Raw genomic sequence first — 20,138 nt, forward strand, 5'->3', positions numbered from 1 at the left:
GCATATTTAAGTCAGCACATTTATTGCAAAAGAAACGGGATGGTAGCTGCCAACCTGCAAAGCTATAAACTCAAACTGGAATAATGTCAGAAATGTATGCAGAAGTAACCGCAGAGACCACTTCCAATTACACCATCTTACGGGTCCTCTTTGGGGGTGGCTCCTGCAAAAAAATAAATAAATATTGAGTGATAAAAAAAGGGAATTCACAAATCTGACAAAAAACATTTCCTGGGCTGAGCTAGCTCAAAAAATTTTAGAAATGGGCAAAATTGTGACACACATTATGGCATCCACAGCTTTGCTCTCGATACCCTAACATGTCTTGATTACATTTGTTTCAAAACCTAAACTGGCCAGAGCAGCAGTGCATATAAGTGTGCTAGTCGGCCACTCATGATCAAGCCTATTGTAACTGGAGATAATCTTTTGAAAAAAAAAATTGCAGATCCCATCAGGCTTAAGATTTCAAAAGATCAAGTAAACTACCATTCAGCATTTTTAATTTACTTGACTTTACTGATACCAACAACCGAAACTGAAGCTGACATGAATTGACAAGACTGCATCATTCACACGACAAAGAGGCCACTCTCATCGAAAACGGGCTTCTATATCGTTAAAAGCTTCTATGAAGACGTGGAATTGGCAATGAACAAAGTAAAATCACAATCAACTGTACTGATTTCAATGCGAACATAGGCAAGAAGCAGGCTGGCAGCCAGGCGGTAGGCGACTCTGGGATAGGCTGTAGGAATAGCAAAGATGAGTTAGTTGAGTTCGCAGATAGAAATAATTTACGAATCATGAATACCTTCTTCCGCAAACGAGAAAACAGGAATTGGACATTGAGGAGCCCCAATGGTAAGACTAAAAATGAAAAAGACCTCACACTATGCACTCACCCTGGCATCGTGCAGAACGTGCAGGTCCTTGGAAAGGTGTGCCGGAGCGACTACAGAATGGTAAGGCCTCAAATTAGCCTAGATTTGAATAGGAAATGAAAGAAACTAGTGAGGAAGTCCATTAATGAGTTAGCGGTATGAGGGAAAAATAGACGAATTCAGGATATTGCTGCAGAAAGATACTCAGCCTTAACTGAGGAAGATGATCTTAATGTTCATACAATGGACAATAATCTGACAGCTATCATCATGGAGTGCGCAGTAGAAGAGGCGGTAGGACGGTTCGACAAGATACCGGCAAGCTATCTCAGGAGACGAAAAATCTAAAAATGCCAAAGCATGAGGGCGTCTAACCCTACAGAGAGAATAGAACTAGCAGAGCTATCGAAGTTAATAAATAAGCACAAGGGGGTAAGCCAAAATAAGGAAATTCAATATGGAGAGAATCGAGCATGTTCTAAAGAACGGAGGTAGCCTAAATGTGGTGAAGAGGAAGCTAAGCATAGATAAAAACCAGATAAATGTGCTAAGAGAGAAAGAGGGCAATGTAGCAATATGGATAAGACAGTTGAAGTAGCCAAAGAGTTTTACAAAAATCTATATATATATATATAGTAGCCAATGTACTCAGAAAGTTAGAGAGACAGTAGTGCACAGCAATGGGTCATCCCGCAAGTAACGAAAGAGGAAGTAACGAAAGCCTTAGGGAACAATGTAAAGAGGGAAAGTGGCTGGTGAGGATTGGGTAACATCAAATCTGTTGAAGGACGGAGAAAATCTAGCCATCCTGTGCACGCAATGTCTTATGACCTCAAGTGTACCAGAAGCTTGGAAGAACGCTAACATTATCTTAATTCATAAGAAAGGAGAAGTCAAGGACCTGAAAAACTACAGACCGATCAGCTTACTCTCCATTGCCTACAAGGCATTTACTAAGGTAATAGCTAATCGAGTCAGGACAACCTTAGACAAATGGTCAGGCAGGTTTTCGTAAAGGATATTCCACAATAGACCATACTCACACTATCAATCAGTTGATAGAGAAATGTGCAGAATTTAACCAACCCCTATATATACCCTTCATTGATTATGAGAAAGCATTTTGCTCAGAGGAAACGTCAGCAGTAATGCAGGCATTGCATAATCAGGGAGTAGAAGAGCCATATGTGAAAATACTGAAAATACCTATAACAACTGCATAGCTACCATAGTGCTCCATAAAGTCAGCAATAAAATTCCAATAAGGAAGGGTGTCAGGTGGGGAGACACGATCTCTACAATGCTATTCACCGCCTGTTTCAGGAGGTATTCAAGAGACCTGGATTGGGAACAACTGGGGATAAGAGTTAATGAATACCTTTGTTATCTGTGATTCGCTGATGACATTGCCTTGCTAAGTCACTCAGGGGATGAACTGCATGATCAGAGATTTAGACAGGCATAGCAGAAAGGTGGGTCTAATTTCTTTTTAATTTGAATTTATTGAATTTTCTAGGGTATATACTGGATAAGTACATAAATTCGGTATACAGGCGGGGGTCCGAAAGTCAAGCGACTGTTCAACAGTCCCACAAGGAAACAGCAGTTACTGTAGGTAGCGAGGCATTGAAAGTGCTAAGAGAATACGTCAACTTAGGGCAGGTAGTGACCGCTGATCCGGATTATGAGAGGGAAATAACTGGAAGAATAAGAATGGGGCGGAGCATATATGGCAGGTTCTCTCAGATCATGAATGGCAGTTTACCAATATCCCTCAAGAGAAAAGTATACAACAGCTGTATATTACCAGTGCTCGCCTATGGTGCAGAAACTTGGGAGGTTAAAGAAAAGGGTTCAGTTTAAGTTAAAGACAACAGAGCAAGCTATGGAAAGAAAAATTATAGGTGTAATGTTAAGAGACTTGAAGTGGGTAGACTGGGTGAGGGAACGAACGTGAGTTAACAACATCCTAATTGAAAAAAAAGAGCAAGAAATGGGCTTGGGCTGGGCATGTAATGCGAAGGCAAGATAACTGCTGGTCTTTATGGGTGACGGAGTGAATTCCAAGAGAAGGCGAGCGTAGCAGAAGACGGCAGAAAGTTCGGTGGGCTTTAAGAAGTTTGCAGGTATGGTGGCTGCAGCTAGCAAAGGACAGGGTTAATTGGAGACACTAGAAAGAGGCCTTTGCCCTGCAGTGGACGCAGTCAGACTGATGATGATGATATATAGAAAAAACGAAGAAATGAAACCCAGATGTTGCCAATACCAGCTGATTTTGCAGGTAAACTGTGTGCATTGCCCCCGAGTTTTCAGCGTGGCTCCCAGAACTACCTCTACATTGCCATTCATTTCAGAACAGTGGTGGCGACCAGGCCTCCTCTCGGTGTGGGCATCCCAACTTTGAAGCAAGAGGTGGGAAAAGTTTTAATTTCTTTTTCGCAGCCATAAATGGGCTCTCTGGTGTAGACAAGTGTCAGCACGCCCAAAAAAGCCAGAGAATCAAATTTACTAACAAAAATAATTGATGCAGTTCTTCTCAGTGTCGCTTAAGTTGAATGGTCTGCATTGGCTCTTAAAAATAAAAGGCTCAGGTTGACATCCCCTCAACTTTGCATATACCTCACAACCTTTCAAAAATAAGATACTGATTTGCGCTACTGAAGCACAGCACTGCAAGCACTCACCCACCACACATAATATGCCCAGTTTGTTTCTCGAGCGAAAGGTAATGTGTCCACCTCAGTGCCAAGGATGAAAGGAATTGAGGAAAACCTTGCCCGTACTCTCACGGTTCCCCTCGATAACAGCGCTCATCAAAGCTAGCCCAACGTTGTTTCTGCCTGTTCGATTGCCTCACACCTTCTGTGCGAGGCCACTTTATGCAAACAAAAGCTAAACACCTCATGACTACGCTGACTCTGTGAAGTGCTGGAGCATTTGCAGCACGGCTGTAATGGCTTTTTTCATGTGTGCCGTACACAAGTCTAATTGCAGCATTTCTTCAATATTTTTTATTTCACACAAAACCACTGCGACTCATCTTAGACGTCAACATGATGTTTTAGGGAAAAAAATCATCTTTTGGAATCTAGAAGAGTGCGGTGAGGGGCTAGTTGGTACGACCTTATAAGAACTATAAATAACTGCGCAAAAAGGATGGAACAAGAGTGAAGAAGCACATAGGACGAGCACAAAAATACCTGAAATCCAGAGGAAAGCTCTAAGGATTGGCCTAATATGTGCTAAATATTTATGAGGGACGTGGCTTTCAACAGCATGGATTTTGATTAAATTTATTTTGCAAGCTAGCATTGCTTTAAACTTAAGTGCACAAAATTTCAGCAATATATTTGAAGAAATTTTTTCTACAAATTTTTTTCGCCCCTTCTACATCTTGTGGAACACCTGCAGATTGGACAAAATGGGTAGAAGACAGGTTCAACATTCACTGCATTTCTGAATGCATGCAGCGTGTGATGACAATCTGATTTTTTTTTGCACAACACGTTTTTTGTTTTTTTCTTGTACAAAGCAGTTGGCATAGACATGTCTAAACTGCAAACAAGATGTCACACCAAAAATCTGCAATCCATCGAAACGGAAAGTCAATGTTACCACCACTGCATACAGTAGAGTTCTGTGAGTGTAACAAAACAAACATGGTAAAGATAAGCAGTGACATATTGGTTGATCACGAAACATTTTTTTTAGTGCTTCCCGCTTGAACTGAGCAATTGAACTTTGAAACAGCAAAGAGAGAGGCATATGAGCAGATACATTAATAAAAAAAAAGCAAACTTTTTTTTTCAGATTTCAAAGCTACATCCCCACTTAAATGCAGGAAAGGCTTGCATGGTACTACCATGTAATGCACAAAGATCCACGCAGTGTTGCCCTGTTCACCAAACCTGTCCTTTTTAGCAAGAACATCACGAGTTTGAAAGTTCTAGCAAGAAGATTTTTAAAAGCGATTTTCTTGGTGACAAATGAGTCTTCTGCTGCCCGACGAACATTAAGATAGCCAAAGAATCAGTTTCTGCTCAGAACAATAATTGGATGGAGTTGTCCTTTGAGTGCTTTTGAGGCACATTTCTATGAGAACTGTTTTAGCATGTTAATACCACAACTAAGATACTTTTTTAAAATACACCAGGTTTTTTAAGCTGACATCTGTTACATGTCCATCAAAGGTTTTTGAGATGCCTGTCCTTTACAAACAATATAGTGCATGATTTCTGCTTCAAGATGTTGAGTAGTAGATGTTTGCATGAAACGAGAAGTAAGATGGGTAATGCTAGCACGTTGCCTCGTTTCAGCTAAGTGACAATCACAAATTATGCGAAATAGATGCTCGACAAGATAAAATGACGTGTTCAAAACATGCACACCTTGTGTTTGCCTTGCCTTGCCATGTGACATGGCCTCTCAATATGTAAGCAAACACACTCTTATTTTGTTGTTAGGCCACTACTTTACAATAATTGATGGTGTCAGGAGCATTTGGTTTAAAGAAAGAAAAGCAAAGCTCTTGGTGGAGTACGCATTCGGCACGAAGGCTTGGTTTCAAGTTATAAGAGAATGGCCTCAGTATGAGATTCTTTGCAATGTTTAGGGAAACCACAGCATGTACTCGAATGCATATTCAGCAAGTGTGTGAGTGTGAGTGAGCTGGAAAGAAATATCGTGGGATAAAATCCTGCGGCTGGATCAAGCGACTCCTAGGAAATCAAAAGTTCAGGCTTTTGTGCCAATGTGCACGTACTCTCATGAGCAACATGAGCAAGAACATGGGAGCACATGGCAAATAGCCTCAAACCCTTCTTGTGGCAAAACACGGCGGCCACTTTCAGCAAATAAGTGGAAAGGGTTTGCCCATTGGGCATTCTGCCTGCACCCCCTGGTGCACGCATCTTTCTGCAAATGTGAAATTAGGTCTCGAATTAGCTTAGACTTGAGGGAACAAAAGAAGCTAGCGAAGAAAAAGTCCATTAATGAATTAGCAATAAGAGGGAAAATAAAAGAATTCAGGATATCGCTGCAGAATAGATATTCAGCCTTAACTGAAGACGACGATCTTAATGTCCATACAATGAACGATAATCTGACAGCTATCATTACGGAGTGTGCAGTAGAAGTAGGCAGTAGGACGGTTCGACAGGATACCGGTAAGCTATCTCAGGAGACGAAAGATCTGATTCAGAAATGCCAAAGCATGAGGGCGTCTAACCCTACAGACAGGATAGAACTAGTAGAGATATCGAAGTTAATAAATAAGTGCAAGGTATCCAACATAAAGAAGTTCAATATGGGAGGATCGAGCATGCTCTAAAGAATGGAGGTAACCTGAAAGTGGCGTGGAAGAAACTAGGCATTGGTAAATATCAGATGTATACATTAAGAGACAAGGGGGGCAATGTCATTAGCAATATGGATAAGACAGTTAAAGTAGCCGAAGAGTTCTACACAAATCTATACAGTAGTGAACGTAATCAGAGCATTAATGAGAGAGACAGTAGCGCACATCAATTAGTCAACACGCCAGTAACGAAAAAGGAAGTAAAGAAAGCCTCAGGAGCAATGCAAAGGGGAAAAGCAGCTGGTGAAGATCAGGTGACAGCTGATCTCCTGAAGGACGGAGGGGAAATTGTGCTAGAAAAACTAGCCGCCCTGTACACGCAATGCCTTATGACCTCGGCCATACCAGAAGCTTGGAAGAACACAAATATTACCTTAATTCATAAGAAAGGAGACTCCAAGGACTAGAAAAATTACAGACCGATCAGCTTATTGTCTATTGCCTGCAAGGTATTTACTAAGGTAATCACTAATAGAGTCAAGGCAACCTTAGACATTAATCAACCAAATGATCAGTCAGGTTTTCGTAAAGGATATTCAGCACTAGATCATATTCACACCATCAATCACGTGATAGAGAAATTCGCAGAATATAACCAACCCCTATATATAGCCTTTATTGATTACGAGAAAGCATTCGACTCACTGCAAACCTCAGCTGTCATGCAGGCATTGCGGAATCAGGGTGTAGACAAGCCTTATGTGAAATTCCGGAAGATATCTATAGCGACTACACAGCTACCACAGTCCTCCATAAAGTCAGCAATAAAATTCCAATAAGGAAGGGCGTCAGGCAAGGAGATGCGATATCGCCAATGATATTCACCACCTGTTTACAGGAGGCATTCCAAGGCCTGAATTGTGAACAGTTGAGGATAAGAGTTAATGGAGAATACCTAAATAATCTGCGATCCACTTATGACATTGCCAAAGCATGATCAACGATTTAGACAGGCAGAGCAAAACGGTGGGTCTAAAAATTAACATGCAGAAAACCAAAGTAATGTTCAACAGCCTAGCAAGGGAACAGCAGTTCACAATTGGAAGCGAGGTGCCGGAAGTGGTAAAGGAATACATCTACTTAGGGCAGGTAGAGACAGCTGATCTGGATCATGAGAGGGAAATAATTAGAAGGATAAGGTTGGGGTGGACCATATACGGCAGGTTCTCTCAGATCATGAATAGCATTTTTTGAAGCTTGGAAAAAATTCACCTTGGCGCAAATAAATTCACACAGACAAAAGAGACAAGGAGACAAAGCCAAAGTGAATTTTTTCCAAGCATCAAAAAATGCTAAACCAACTAGCCTGGCAACATGCCTTACTAAACATGAATAGCAGTTTATCAATATCCCTCAAGGGAAAAGTGTACAACAGCTGTATCTTGCCGGTGCTGACCTATGAGGCAGAAATGTGGAGGCTAATGAAAAGGGTTCAGCTTAAGTTAAGGACTACGCAGCGAGCCATCGAAAGAAAAATGATAGGTGTAACGTTACGAGACCGGAATTGGGCTGAGTGGGAACAAACGCGGGTTAATGACATCCTAGTTGAAATCAAGAGGAAGAAATGGGGTTGGGCAGGGCATGTGATGCGAAGGCAAGACAACCGCTGGTCCTTAAGGGTAATGGAGTGGACTCCAAGAGAAGGCAAGCATAGCAGGGGGCGGCAGAAGGTTAGGTGGGCGGATGAGGTTAAGAAGTTCGCAGGCATAGTATGGGCGCAACTGGCAAAGGACCGGGTTAATTGGAGAGAGAAGGCAGAGGCCTTTGCCCTGCAGTGGCTGTAATCAGGCTGATGACGATGATGATGCACTCTCTTAACGTGATTCAGCTTCGTAGTGTGCCACTTGAGGTGTGTTCATGATGGTGCATCTTCAAATGCTAACATGGCTTTTAGGCTGTTATGTCTTACTGCTATACTAAGTGTGCAAGCATTCCATTTTGGTTCTAGTGCTTCTTATGCGGCGCGGTGGACATGCTTGCTTGTCTGCTCGCCAAGAATGTTATCCAAGCTTCTGTCCGCGTGCCCCCTCTGAGTCCGTTTCTCTCATCCCTGTGGGCCATATGCCTTCAGAAGTGGAATTTTCCTCCTTCCTCCAGTTTTAAAGGAAGGTTAAGTGTACGCCAGTTGTCTTCGTCATAGCTCCACCTCACCAAGCATATTTTACTTGCTTTTTATACACTCGCCGTATTGACAGAGTCGCTTCCGCGTGTTTTTTTTAAATGAGACTTTTAGAATAGGGGGACCGTATCGGAAGGGGGATAGGAAAATAGTGGGGGACCAGTGCAGGACACGAACACCCCTCAAGTCATTGTTCTGAGCATGCGCACTGGCACCCCTCTATTCCCCTTTCCCCTAACTGATAGGGTCCCCCTATTCTAAAAGTCTCTACTGTCATTTCATAACCGCACAAAATGCGTGAAACGTGATTATCAAAATTAGACAGTGGGCAAGCAGCTTTCTTTGCAGACTGTGCACCCGCGTACAATAAGCGAATGCCACCAGCACTAATTAGCCTTGGGTCCCACATGCTCTTTGACTCACAAAAAGGAAAAAAAAAGGATGTACCAATACAGCCCAAGGAAATAAAAAAAAGGGGGAGGGAGGGAGAGTATGCGGCCAAGTTCATTCAAGCCTGTATCCGAAAAATCTCACGTGCATGAACACAGTGAAGCAGGTGAAGAGGTTGGTGTTAGAGTATAGTATTATGAAAATATCCCGGTGCCAGGTGGAGCCACATCGCAAGAGTCAAACTTGGTGCATATTTTTACCTTATCCAGAATGTATACACAACACTTTGAGAACATAGCAAATGCACACACAAGCTCAATATTGTAGGAAAATTGCACCTTAACAATACAGAAAGAAAAAAAAAGATGAAATGTTGCAAACCAAATTTTGACACTAATTTTTTTTTTTCAGTACGCAACAATCAACAGTGACATGCTTAAAAGCAAGATTTTTCTGGATGTTTACCACTCTTTTGAAAAAAAAAAAGAGAAAGATTTAATCGACAATCTGTCCACAACATTTCCTCCCCTTATCAAAAATGAAAATGCTACTGCAAGCCGCATAAAAATTTTGACAAATTTGGACGCGCTAGAGTTTCTGAAAGTGCTCATGTATTATTCTCTGTGGGAGCTCGCACTGGTGAACCCTCTTGAAGCAGCCACATGGACCGAACATTCTGACACACCCCTTGAAAATTTCACTCGCTAAATGTACAGCTATGATCTGACACAATGGCGTTGACATCGGTGGAACCTTCCACAAGTGCCGCTGCTAATCGCCATCTCAAACAAGAGGTGAGATCTTAAACAAGAGACATAAGGCCAGCATGAATTAAAAAACCTACATCGGCTGTCATGTCAATACTCGCCCTCCTGGCCAACAGGACAAAACGCACGCATAATTAAAAGTACACTTTCTCAAAAACCATTCTTTCTTTATGGCAACGAACACGGTTCAGCACGCATGCATTCCCTCATTGGGGTATTCTAGGCGTAGCCCGGTTTACACTGTTACTTCTTTTTTCTCTCACCACTTCAGCACAGTTTCTTTCACTTGCACCTGTGTGGTTCCGTTCTTCCAATGTGCCAAAACTGCATGTTTATCGTGTACATCTTGGTGTTCACACAGTGAAGCCTCCTCACACACAGCAGCGCTGCTTATGATGGGTGTGATGCGGTAGAACTTCACTGTGCTACACCGTGAAGGTTGTGAGGGGCCCCTACGATTTTAATATACAGGCAATAAAGCATTAATAGAAACATAAAAAACAGTCACTACTGCACCATTTTTATCTTAGAATTCGGCAACTATTGCCCAGTCTTTTGACAAATGAATATATGTTGATGCAGCAGTGCTTTTGGGTGCTTATTAGATAATTGGAACATTTTTAGTCCCACGAAGTTCAGATCAATCAGCTTTCACTGTACTCAAATTCCCAGATGCAAAACACAGAGCACAAATAACAAGCAAAAAGAGACAAGCCAACTACAGAAAAAAACTTGACTGCCAATTACAGTACTCCGTAATCCAAAGATTGAGCACAGCATGATTCTGTGATACACTGAGGCAGAAAACGTGGACGACGATTAAGCTACTCCCAAAAGTTCAGTGGGAAGCATCTGCACTTTCTCAAGCAAGGCCTCTAAAAGTATTGCACTGAACAAACTCTCCTCAGTGGTATGGAGGAGAGCAGTGCAACCCCTGCCCGGCTTTGGCGTCCTCTCCTGTGAGAACGCATTGCACCGAGCTTGTCTCACTGTTTCATGGAGTAGCACGGATGCCACAAAAGACACGTCTTTGTTTGGAGCTGGCCCGCACATTCAGAGTAGCACGTACCCATTCTCATGAGAACTGGCGTGGACTCCCCAAAGGTTTTTATAGACATCTATGTATGTGCTGGCTGACATTTCTACCGCTGAATCATGGCTAACTCAAGTTGCAACTGGAAGCTTTGTATTAGATCTTACGCTGTTTGAGCATACAGCTCATTCTAGGTGAAGCAAATCCTATGGGGTCTCAAGAAAAATAATATCATCCGAAGTTTTGTATCATACAAAATGAACAAAATCAGTATGAAGCAGCATGGAAAATGTACTCACAGAGATCTGTTTTCAGCTGACAGAAATTTTTTACGGTCGCATGACCACAGCTTACTGCATCGATGTGTACAGCACGGCTGGCGATCGCGACATCAGTGATGTGCGGGCCGCGTGCCCATGCTCATTACTCCTTGTGCATACAGCGCGACTAGCGATTGCAGAGTCGATGATGTGTGGATAATTTTACCATAGCGGAAAAGTATTCATGTAGATGCATATACAGGTTGCACTGCGATCAGTGAAAGGAATCCCATGATATGGGTCCGCCATGTTTATGAACCGCCAGCTCAGTTTGCAAGGCTGTCGTTCAGCATGGCTTTGGGTGCAATACTTCATTGCTTCAGCAGCAATAGTGCTGACTATTCTGCCAGCTACATCGGTGAGACAAAGAATTTGCTACAAAAGCTTTGCAAGCACACACGATGTGTAGAATTTCAAACAAGGGCACAGTGCAATTGTGGAGCATTCTAAGGACTTGGAATACCGCATTGACTTGTAGACACCAAGCCAGATCCCTTCAAGCATCAGATCATAGAATCCTGGCACATCCAAAACATACCCGGAAATGTAAACTGCGCTCAAGGCTCTCTTCCATCAGTGTATGCACATGGCCTTTGCAACAACCCACTGTATGGCCCAACTCATGTGACTCACACGGAAAGAGCCCCGCAATTTCATTGTGACCTATAGTGACTTGCACGGCAACAACCCATAGTGGCAGTGATTAGAAAAAGCGTGTTTCTTGCTGCCACCAAGTCAAACTTGAAGATCATGCTGAGTTGGCACCGAAACGTCTGTTCTCTGATAAGAACTTGTTCGGAGTATCCCAGCTTTCCCTCTAAAATGCTAAAAAACACAAGCTTCTCACAGATCACAGAGGACTGATGTGAAAATGCGAGCTAATGCCTTCAGCAAAAACAATGAAGCTTGCGTGCAGCATGCAATAAGCATGTCAACTCTGTGGCATGCAATTCATGACAAGTAAACCCACAATTTTGACTGCTGATGGCATGCTGATAACAAAACAGAGAAAACATCACTGTGTAATGCTACTGTTGGCATTGTAATGAAGACCCCCCTTCCCCCCAAGTAATTCGAGAAGACAAATCCTGACAGCTTCTCCTCCTTGAGTAAAGCACCAAGCTTGAAGATTCCACATGCCATCAGCACCCAGTGAAAAACGATGCAGCGTAAAATGCAAGCTGAGGCCCAGAAACAGCATGCTGAGACTGATGTGGTGGAAACAACGATTTAGCTATGCACTGTTCCACCATAGCTGCCACCATCCATATTCCTGTGGAGAAATCAATGTTTCTATAAACTGAGCTTTCACACCCAGAAAGTAAAAGGAAATGGGCAGGGAATGCTGCATTGATGCCTCGAACTAAATTCAACCAGACAGAAAAGCTCAAGGAAAAAGTGTGCTGACCTCTCCAAGAAGGGCTTGTTTTCGTGACAAGCTCTTTACCCATGCACAAATAAATATGCGATGAAAGCGATTAGTACACCAATTTGATGGTCCCAAAATAGACAGAAAACACAAAGCAGCTAACAATGTTGCCATGCAAAATCCAGGCGCAGGCCAACTCTAGCGCATCATGAGGGCTCGTTGCACTGTCAAAACTTTTCCTCGCACTGAACACATGCCAATCCAACCAGCTGCTCGCTCGAAAGTGGAGGAATTTTCAAATGAAAAGCGAAAAGGAGCTGGTCGCAGCACAGAACACATTCATTTATCCGGGTCCTGAAGTGTGCACAAAAGCTGAGTGTTTCAGAAACATGGCTGCCGTAACAGCAAGCCTGCTGAAGTGACGTCCCATCCAAGCTATGTATGCCAGACAAGGTGGGTGCCTGCTGTGCATGTGCGATTTCCAGGTGGGGACACACCTGTCGCTGCTCATGAGCAGCAGGCACTCAGCCAGTCCTGTGCATAACCATGCTTGAATGCATTTGGCAAAACATTACAACGAGATGCTGCATTACTCTGTTCTGTCCATAAGGACAACAATACCGTATTTCAAACTTGCAAGCATGTCTTCAGAAACATCTGCAATTCTGTTTTCTCACCTCCTCGGAGCGATCTTTTGCTGTCCTTCGAGAGGCACCGGGTTTGTCATCTGCCCACTCTGCATGAGAAAGACACAAATGAGTGGATCAGACGTAGCTATTCCTATTTCAGTCTCACGTGTACTCATACATATTTGCATGGTGTAGCTAGCTGCATGACATTCCTTTGTACCATTCTAGTAATCACCCTAGGGTGTCTAACAAATTCGCCAAATTTTCTCGGAGTACGCTAAAAAGTGTCATGACATGGTCTACCCACAAATTGTGGTTTTACATTGCAGGTACTAGCCATGACGTTATGCATTACTGAAAAAGAAGTAGGACTCTATGCGCGCATTTCAGCTAGAAATTGTAATTAGAAGTTGTCGGCTCTGAGCCTCTCCCCCTGGCAGCGACGGCCATATTGAAGCAGCATGAGCGCCGTCGTCTGCTGCAAAACTGCTGCGCACATGGTCGGTGCGAAGCAGACTGAGTGCCTATTTGATTCCGGCCGTGACACATTGTGGTGAGGTCACCGAGATCAGGGAGAAGCTAGCCAGAAAAGAGAAGGACACACACCTTTGTCACCTTTGTCCCCTTGTCAAGACTTCTCCCTTCACCCTTCTCCACCCCTAGTCCGAACAACCCACTCCCTTACACTCACTATATGTACATTGCACAGTTCAGTCGCCAGGAAGCACGTGACTGTCAGTTTATGTTGTCACGGATCATGGTCGCACCAGGACTGCCACACAGCTCACTAGAAGTTTTAAATCCTAAATTACAGTATGCATTTGCTGAAGGGCATTTCATACTTACATTTACTCTCGATGATCAAATAGTCTGAATTTTTGTAGAATTCCCACAGTAACAGACAAGTTTAATGCCAAGAGAGGCTGACACAATGCCACCTTATGCTGTTACTCTCAAATAAAGATGTAAAAGAATAAAAATAACTTAATAGCAGAGAATCCTGTACCAACATTTTGTCTGTAAATCCAATTCGAATAGTAAGTAGTAGTGTTTATTTCATTAAACAAAAAACGGAGGAAGAGAGGTTACAGCGAACCATAGCTTTAGGGAAAAAAAAGGGAGGGAGGAAACAATAAACTGACTGACATACAGGGTTTTGCACTTCCGTGAGTTCTGTAAATTAGATTTGCCTCGAATCAACAGCCTTCAAGGCTGCAATTTCACCATGCTGTATTAAGACAATTAAAAGGGTAATTGTTGTGTGCCAAAAGCAGCGGTGTACGGTGCGTGTGTTGGCAACTGTGGACACAAGCTGCATGCGTGCGTATCGACGCTGTGTGTGTTGTGCCGGCGGCATGGCTTCCATGTTGTGTGTCAGTATTGTACCATGTTCTTAGTTGTGCAATAAATGAAGTGCAGACACAACAAATGGCGACGAGGACGGGATCAAGAACGCTCCAAGAACGGCCTGAAGATCACCATATCAAGCGACAGTAACTGGCAGCCGCAAGAAGAGCATTGACAAACAAGAAGTGTCAGGCCTAACTCTGCAAGCCCTACGCTGGGCAGAACAATGGCAGCTCAAGCAGCGCTAATCGGTAAACTCGACAGTTTCAATGACACTGTTGAAGACTGGTCGTCGTATATAGAAAGGGCGGACGAATACTTCGCGCTCAACAGCTTACCAGAAGAGAAGGTAGCGGCTATAATTACAAGCATGGGAGCGTAAACTTACGCTATCCTTCGCAAGCTGACCACGCCGAACAAACCCTCAGAGAAAACATACGCAGACATTAAAAAGTACCTGGGAGACTACTTTTCACCTGTGCCTCTTGAAACGTCTGAGCGACATCGGTTCTACAAGAGACTTCATAGAGAAGGTGAGTCTGCTAACGAATATATGGCAGAACTGCGGCGGCTTTCACAGAACCGCAACTTTGGGTCATTTCTGGACCAGGCACTGCGGGATAAATTTGTGTGCGGTCTTCGTTACGTGCAAATCCAGCAGAGATTACTAACCACAAAAAAGGTTACGCTAGAGCACGCCCTTGCCGAAGCAGTAGCACATGAACTTGCCGTGAAGGAAATCGCCGAATTCAAAAGCAGGGAAGTGCCGGCTTCCGTGGCTCATGTCGAGAAGGAAGCACGACAATGTTACAGGTGTGACCGCAAGGGGCATCCACCGTCGAAATGCAAGTTTCTCACAAGTGTTTGCAACAAGTGCAATAAAGTCGGCCACATAAGTACCGCGTGTAAAAGCAAGTCAAGTGGCGCCAATAGAGCACCATGCTGGTCAAGCCTTACTTACAAGAATAGGCAGGCTTCAAACAGTTAAGTGCAAGCCATTGAACAAGACAGTGATGCATTTGAACTTCTGGCACATGTCGACGATGGGAACAAAAGCAGTCCGATCTGGCTGAAGCCACAGATTGAAGGACACACATTGGAAATGGAGATGGACACTGGATCCAAGTATTCTCTTGTGCCAAGAACCACGTACGAAGTGCATCTCTCTCATCTGCCTCTGGAGAGAACTTCAGTACGGTTCAAGACGCTGACTGGTCAAGCCTTCAGCCCTAACTGTGTGGCAACAGCCAATGTCACATTTGGGAAGTCAATGCAACGCGTGCAGTTCTTTGTAGTCAACACTCCAGGACCTCCGCTCTTTGGAAGAGACTGGATTAATCGTTTCAACCTTCTCGAGCTGAGCAGTGTATTGAGGATTGACAACCAACTGGAGCCACGTGCATATCAACTGAACAAGATCCTCTCAGAACACAGGGACGTCTTTGATGATAGCATTTGATGATAGCATTGGAAAACTCAAGCACATCAAACTGAAACTGCGTCTTCAAAGTGGTGTGCAACCGAAGTTCTGCAGGCCACGACAAGTGCCCTATGCCTTGAAGGAGAAAGTGAACACTGAGCTTGAACGGTTGGAAGCAGTCGGCATCCTGACAAAAGTGAATCACAGTGATTGGGCCACGCCCATAGTGCCTGTAGTGAAAGCAAATGGAACTGTCCGCATACGTGGAGACTTCAAAACCACAATCAACCCTCACTTGGTGGTGGACCAGTATCCCTTACCCCGCATTGAGGACATCTTTGCAAAGTTAGCAGGAGGACAGAAGTTTTCAAAGATAGATCTGAGACAAGCCTACCTACAAATGGAAGTAGACGATGAGTCCAAGCCGCCTTGACCATCAACACAGAAAAAGGGCTGTATCAGTACAACAGAATGATTTTTGGCATCTCTCCTGCGCCAGATGTGTGGCAGAGAACAATAGATCAAATCCTGCAGGGAATCCCAATGTGCCATGCTACTCAAGGTGACATTCTTGTCACTGGTGAGTCAGAAGATTCTCATCTCAAGAACCTAGAGCTAGTGCTCAGAAGACTGCAAGAGTATGGGCTCAGAGCTAACCTCCAGAAATGTTCGTTCTTTGAAGACTCTGTAACTACTGTGGTTACAAGCTCGATGGAACTGGGTTACACAAGACAGAGGACAAGATCAAGGCAGTGATACGTGCCCCTACACCCAAGTCCACGTCTGAGTTGTCATTCCTTGGCCTTGTGAACTATTACGGGAAGTTTATTCCAGACAGTGCTAATCTTCTCAGACCACTGCATGCACTTCTGGAGAAATCATCACCATGGAAGTGGACAAAAGAATGTGAGGTGGCATTTCAGCGAGCAAAGAAGATTATAGCCTCAGAAACTGTCCTTGTGTACTACAACCCTAACCTGGAAGTACGTCTAGCATGTGATGCTGGCCCCCACAGACTCGGAGCAGTCCTTTCGCACAAAATGCCTAATGGGAGTGAAAGATCCATCGCATTTGCATCTCGAACCTTGAAGGCTTCGGAAAAGCAGTACTCTCAGATAGATAAAGAAGCACTAGCCATTGTCTGGGGTATAGAAAACTTCTATGCATACCTGTATGGAAGACACTTCAAGCTGATCACAGATCATCAGCCTCTGACACATATCTTTGGCCCAACCAGCAGTGTTCCTGCGATGCAAGCAGCACGCATTCAACGTTATGCCTTGTTTCTAGCTGGGCTCGACTACGAGATACAGTACCGCAAGTCATCGGATAATGCCAATGCAGATACATTGTCACGCCTTCCTCTTCCAGACAGTCCTGAAGACAAACCAGATGAATCTGAACTTTTCTACCTGAATCAAATGGAGCAACTACCTGTAACAGCTCATCAAGTCAGACAAGCCACAGAGCGTGACCGTCTGCTATCGAGAGTCCGCAACCATGTTGTGAACGGGTGGGACTCGTGCAAACAAGACAACGAAATCCTTCCATTCTACAGGCGTAGAGAGGAACTCTCTTTACACCACGGCATCATTGTTTGGAGCATAAGAACTGTCATTCCAGCTGTATTGCGAGAAGCAGTCCTCAACGACCTGCACTCTGGACATCAAGGCACTGTGAAAATGAAAGCGCTTACACGTTCGTTTGTGTGGTGGCCATTTGTTGACACCGATATCGAAGCCATCACTAAGAAATGTGCACGGTGCTCCAGCGAGAGCAACATGCCACCAAAGGTCTCTCTGCACCCGTGGGAAGTGCCGAGTGGACCATGGCGCCAAGTTCATTTAGACTTTGCAGGGCCATTCCTGGGCAAAATGTTTCTTATTGCTGTTGACTCATTCTCAAAATGGCCTGAAATACTTGTGACGAGTTCAACTACGGCAGAGCACACCGTGGATGCACTGCGCATTAAGTTTGCATCTCACGGCATTCCAGAACACATTGTCACGGACAATGGTCCTCAATTCACATTGGAAGAGCTTCGAACCTTTCTCATGCAGAATGGTATGCGACACACATTTAGCGCGCCATGTCACCCGGCTACGAACGGTCTTGCAGAAAGGTTCGTGCAGTCCTTCAAGCACAGTATGAAGGCCATGAAAGTAGAGGGATCCATCATCGAGAAGTTGACAAACTTCCTTTTGGTATACCATACGACACACCACTGTGCTACTGGTGAGACACCAGCAAACCTTTATCTCAAGCGCGAGCTACGCACTCGACTGGCACTATTATGCCCACAACCCAGTGGATGTACGTATGAGAAACAAGGGTCATCTCAACCAAGTAAGCCTCAGCGCTCCTTTTCTGAGGGGGAAGGGGAAGAAGTTTCTGTGCGCTCCTATAGGGGTACGAGTAAATGGGTGCCCGGAACAATCACAACCAGAACAGGGCCTCTATCATATGAAATGGAAGTTGGAGGAACAACCTGGAGACGTCACACTGATCAACTGCGCAAGGGTTACACCGACAACAAACGCCATCTGGATCCGGAACCTGAATTCCTACCCAGTATGCAAACCTCCCCGGACAACGAGACATCACCTGCTTGTGTTCCAGATGAAAACAAATCTGCATCACCTCAACGTGATCCATGTGTGAGTGCACCAGAAGACAAACTTAATACTCCTCGGGTAGCAGTTCCCGTGAGCCTCCCTGATCCTGTCACAGGTCGCCCACCATCGAAACTGGACTTGTAAAAAATTACAAGGGAGGAAGCGTTGTGTGCCAAAAGCAGCGGCGTACCGTGCGTGTGTTGGCAACTGTGGACACAAGCTGCATGCGTGCGTATCGACGCTGTGTGTGTTGTGCCGGCGGCATGGCTTCCATGTTGTGTGTCAGTATTGTACCATGTTCTTAGTTGTGCAATAAATGAAGTGCAGACACAACAGTAATTAGGAAATTTTGGCTAATTAGTCCCATAACCATGACCACTACCTTGTTACCCAGAGTCTTCCGAACCCAACATACACTCACTGAAAGCAGCATCTATGTGACTATCAGTGTCGCTTTTTTATTATAAACCTGTAAAATAAGAATCATCAGGTATAAACATGCACAGCATTACATCATGCATGATATTAACATGAATAGCACACTTGGAACAATTTTAGCACTAGCACACAAGTACTTGCATGTGCATTCTTGGAACTGAAAAGCAAAAAGCACTAGCAAAATCTGCCTACGGGTCTGCAAAACAAAGAACTGTTCCACAAGGACTAACCCCAATAAGATGAGCACATAAAAGAATAGGCTTCAACAGTATGCTTACCAAGGGCAGTCTTGAGTGCTTCGGCACGTCTTCCCCGGGTCTTTCTTGGAGTCGCCTCATTTGCTGTCTGGGCCACATCAACTTTCACAGCAGCCATCTTCCGCTTGCTTCTTTTCGGTTCCATGGTTGTCGCTAATGCTTTGCCTCCGGCACTTGCTGGTTCCACAGTAGCCACCTCAACATTTGGGGAAGCAGGGGCATCATCAACCACTTCTTTATCCCCGGTGATTTTTGGATTAATGACCTGTTTCGCGCTGTTTGAACATTGTACATCATTCTCCTGTGGTGCATACTCGCCCGAAGCAACACGCTGCTGGTGGCCGCCGCTTTTTTCAGCAACAGTACCAATTAAGTCTTCAGCAGTAGTATGCTTTTCTGCTATGGACTCTTCCTTCAAATCAACCTTGCGCTTGGCACGGGTGTTCCTTGTGACAGAGACCTCTTTAGTTGGGGATGCCTCCCTTTGCAGATGCTTGTCAAATGTCACATCCTTCCTTTGAGTAGTACTGGCCATTACCAGGCTACTGCCAGTAACATCTTGCAGTGGTACACCTTCTTCCTCATCATCCCCTTCCTCACAAGCAACTGCACCTGCTTGCTCTGTACTTGCCTTTTTGCTTTTGTTGTTAGAAGTAGGTGTAGCATCCCCTGCAGCTAAAAAAAAAGTTTTCGCAGATGCATGATACATGCTTGCTAGTAGCCAACCATTCTTTTTTCTTAACAAAATAACTTGTTGTCTAAAGATATCAAGCAGCTCATCTTAGATGCAACAAGCAGTGACAAAAAGGACCAAGAGCTTGGTCCTTCATCAGCAATTACAAGCAAGTGCACAAGGTGTGTGTAACCTATAAAGTTGCCTTACACACCAAATAACAATGTTTTAAATTCTTTATAAACTCTGCCAGAAACAAACATTGACTGCACAGAAATCATTACTTCTAAAAAAATATTTTGCATCTACCCAATCCCTTCAGAGGCTGTACCCTGAATTGAACTGGTGCTTAATTGGCAGTCATGACATGAGAGACCATTAGCAATGTGGCGATACACTCTGCACATAGTTCCGTGCAGCGTCCGCCTTGTTATTATCTGGCCCAGTGTAACACGGCCACATGCTGAGTCACCTGAGGCATGCATCACTGACGGTGGCTACAAAAACAGGCTGCCCGGCTG

At 44.2% G+C, this 20,138-nt stretch overlaps 1 protein-coding gene across 1 annotated transcript in view; it reads right to left on the reverse strand.

Moving 5' to 3' along the window:
* The window catches only part of LOC144112847 (uncharacterized), a 32,733-nt gene continuing 12,595 nt past the window's right edge, over positions 1-20,138 (reverse strand). Inside the window, exons 5-7 of the mRNA XM_077645660.1 lie at positions 18,966-19,619; positions 12,916-12,974; positions 1-163 (exon numbers count right to left, since the gene is read on the reverse strand). Coding sequence (XP_077501786.1) covers positions 128-163; positions 12,916-12,974; positions 18,966-19,619 — 749 coding nt within the window. The 3' untranslated portion in view covers positions 1-127. The remainder of the gene's footprint in view (positions 164-12,915; positions 12,975-18,965; positions 19,620-20,138) is intronic.

The sequence above is a fragment of the Amblyomma americanum genome, chromosome 1 (genome assembly GCF_052857255.1).
Source record: "Amblyomma americanum isolate KBUSLIRL-KWMA chromosome 1, ASM5285725v1, whole genome shotgun sequence".
NCBI classification, from domain to species: domain Eukaryota; kingdom Metazoa; phylum Arthropoda; class Arachnida; order Ixodida; family Ixodidae; genus Amblyomma; species Amblyomma americanum.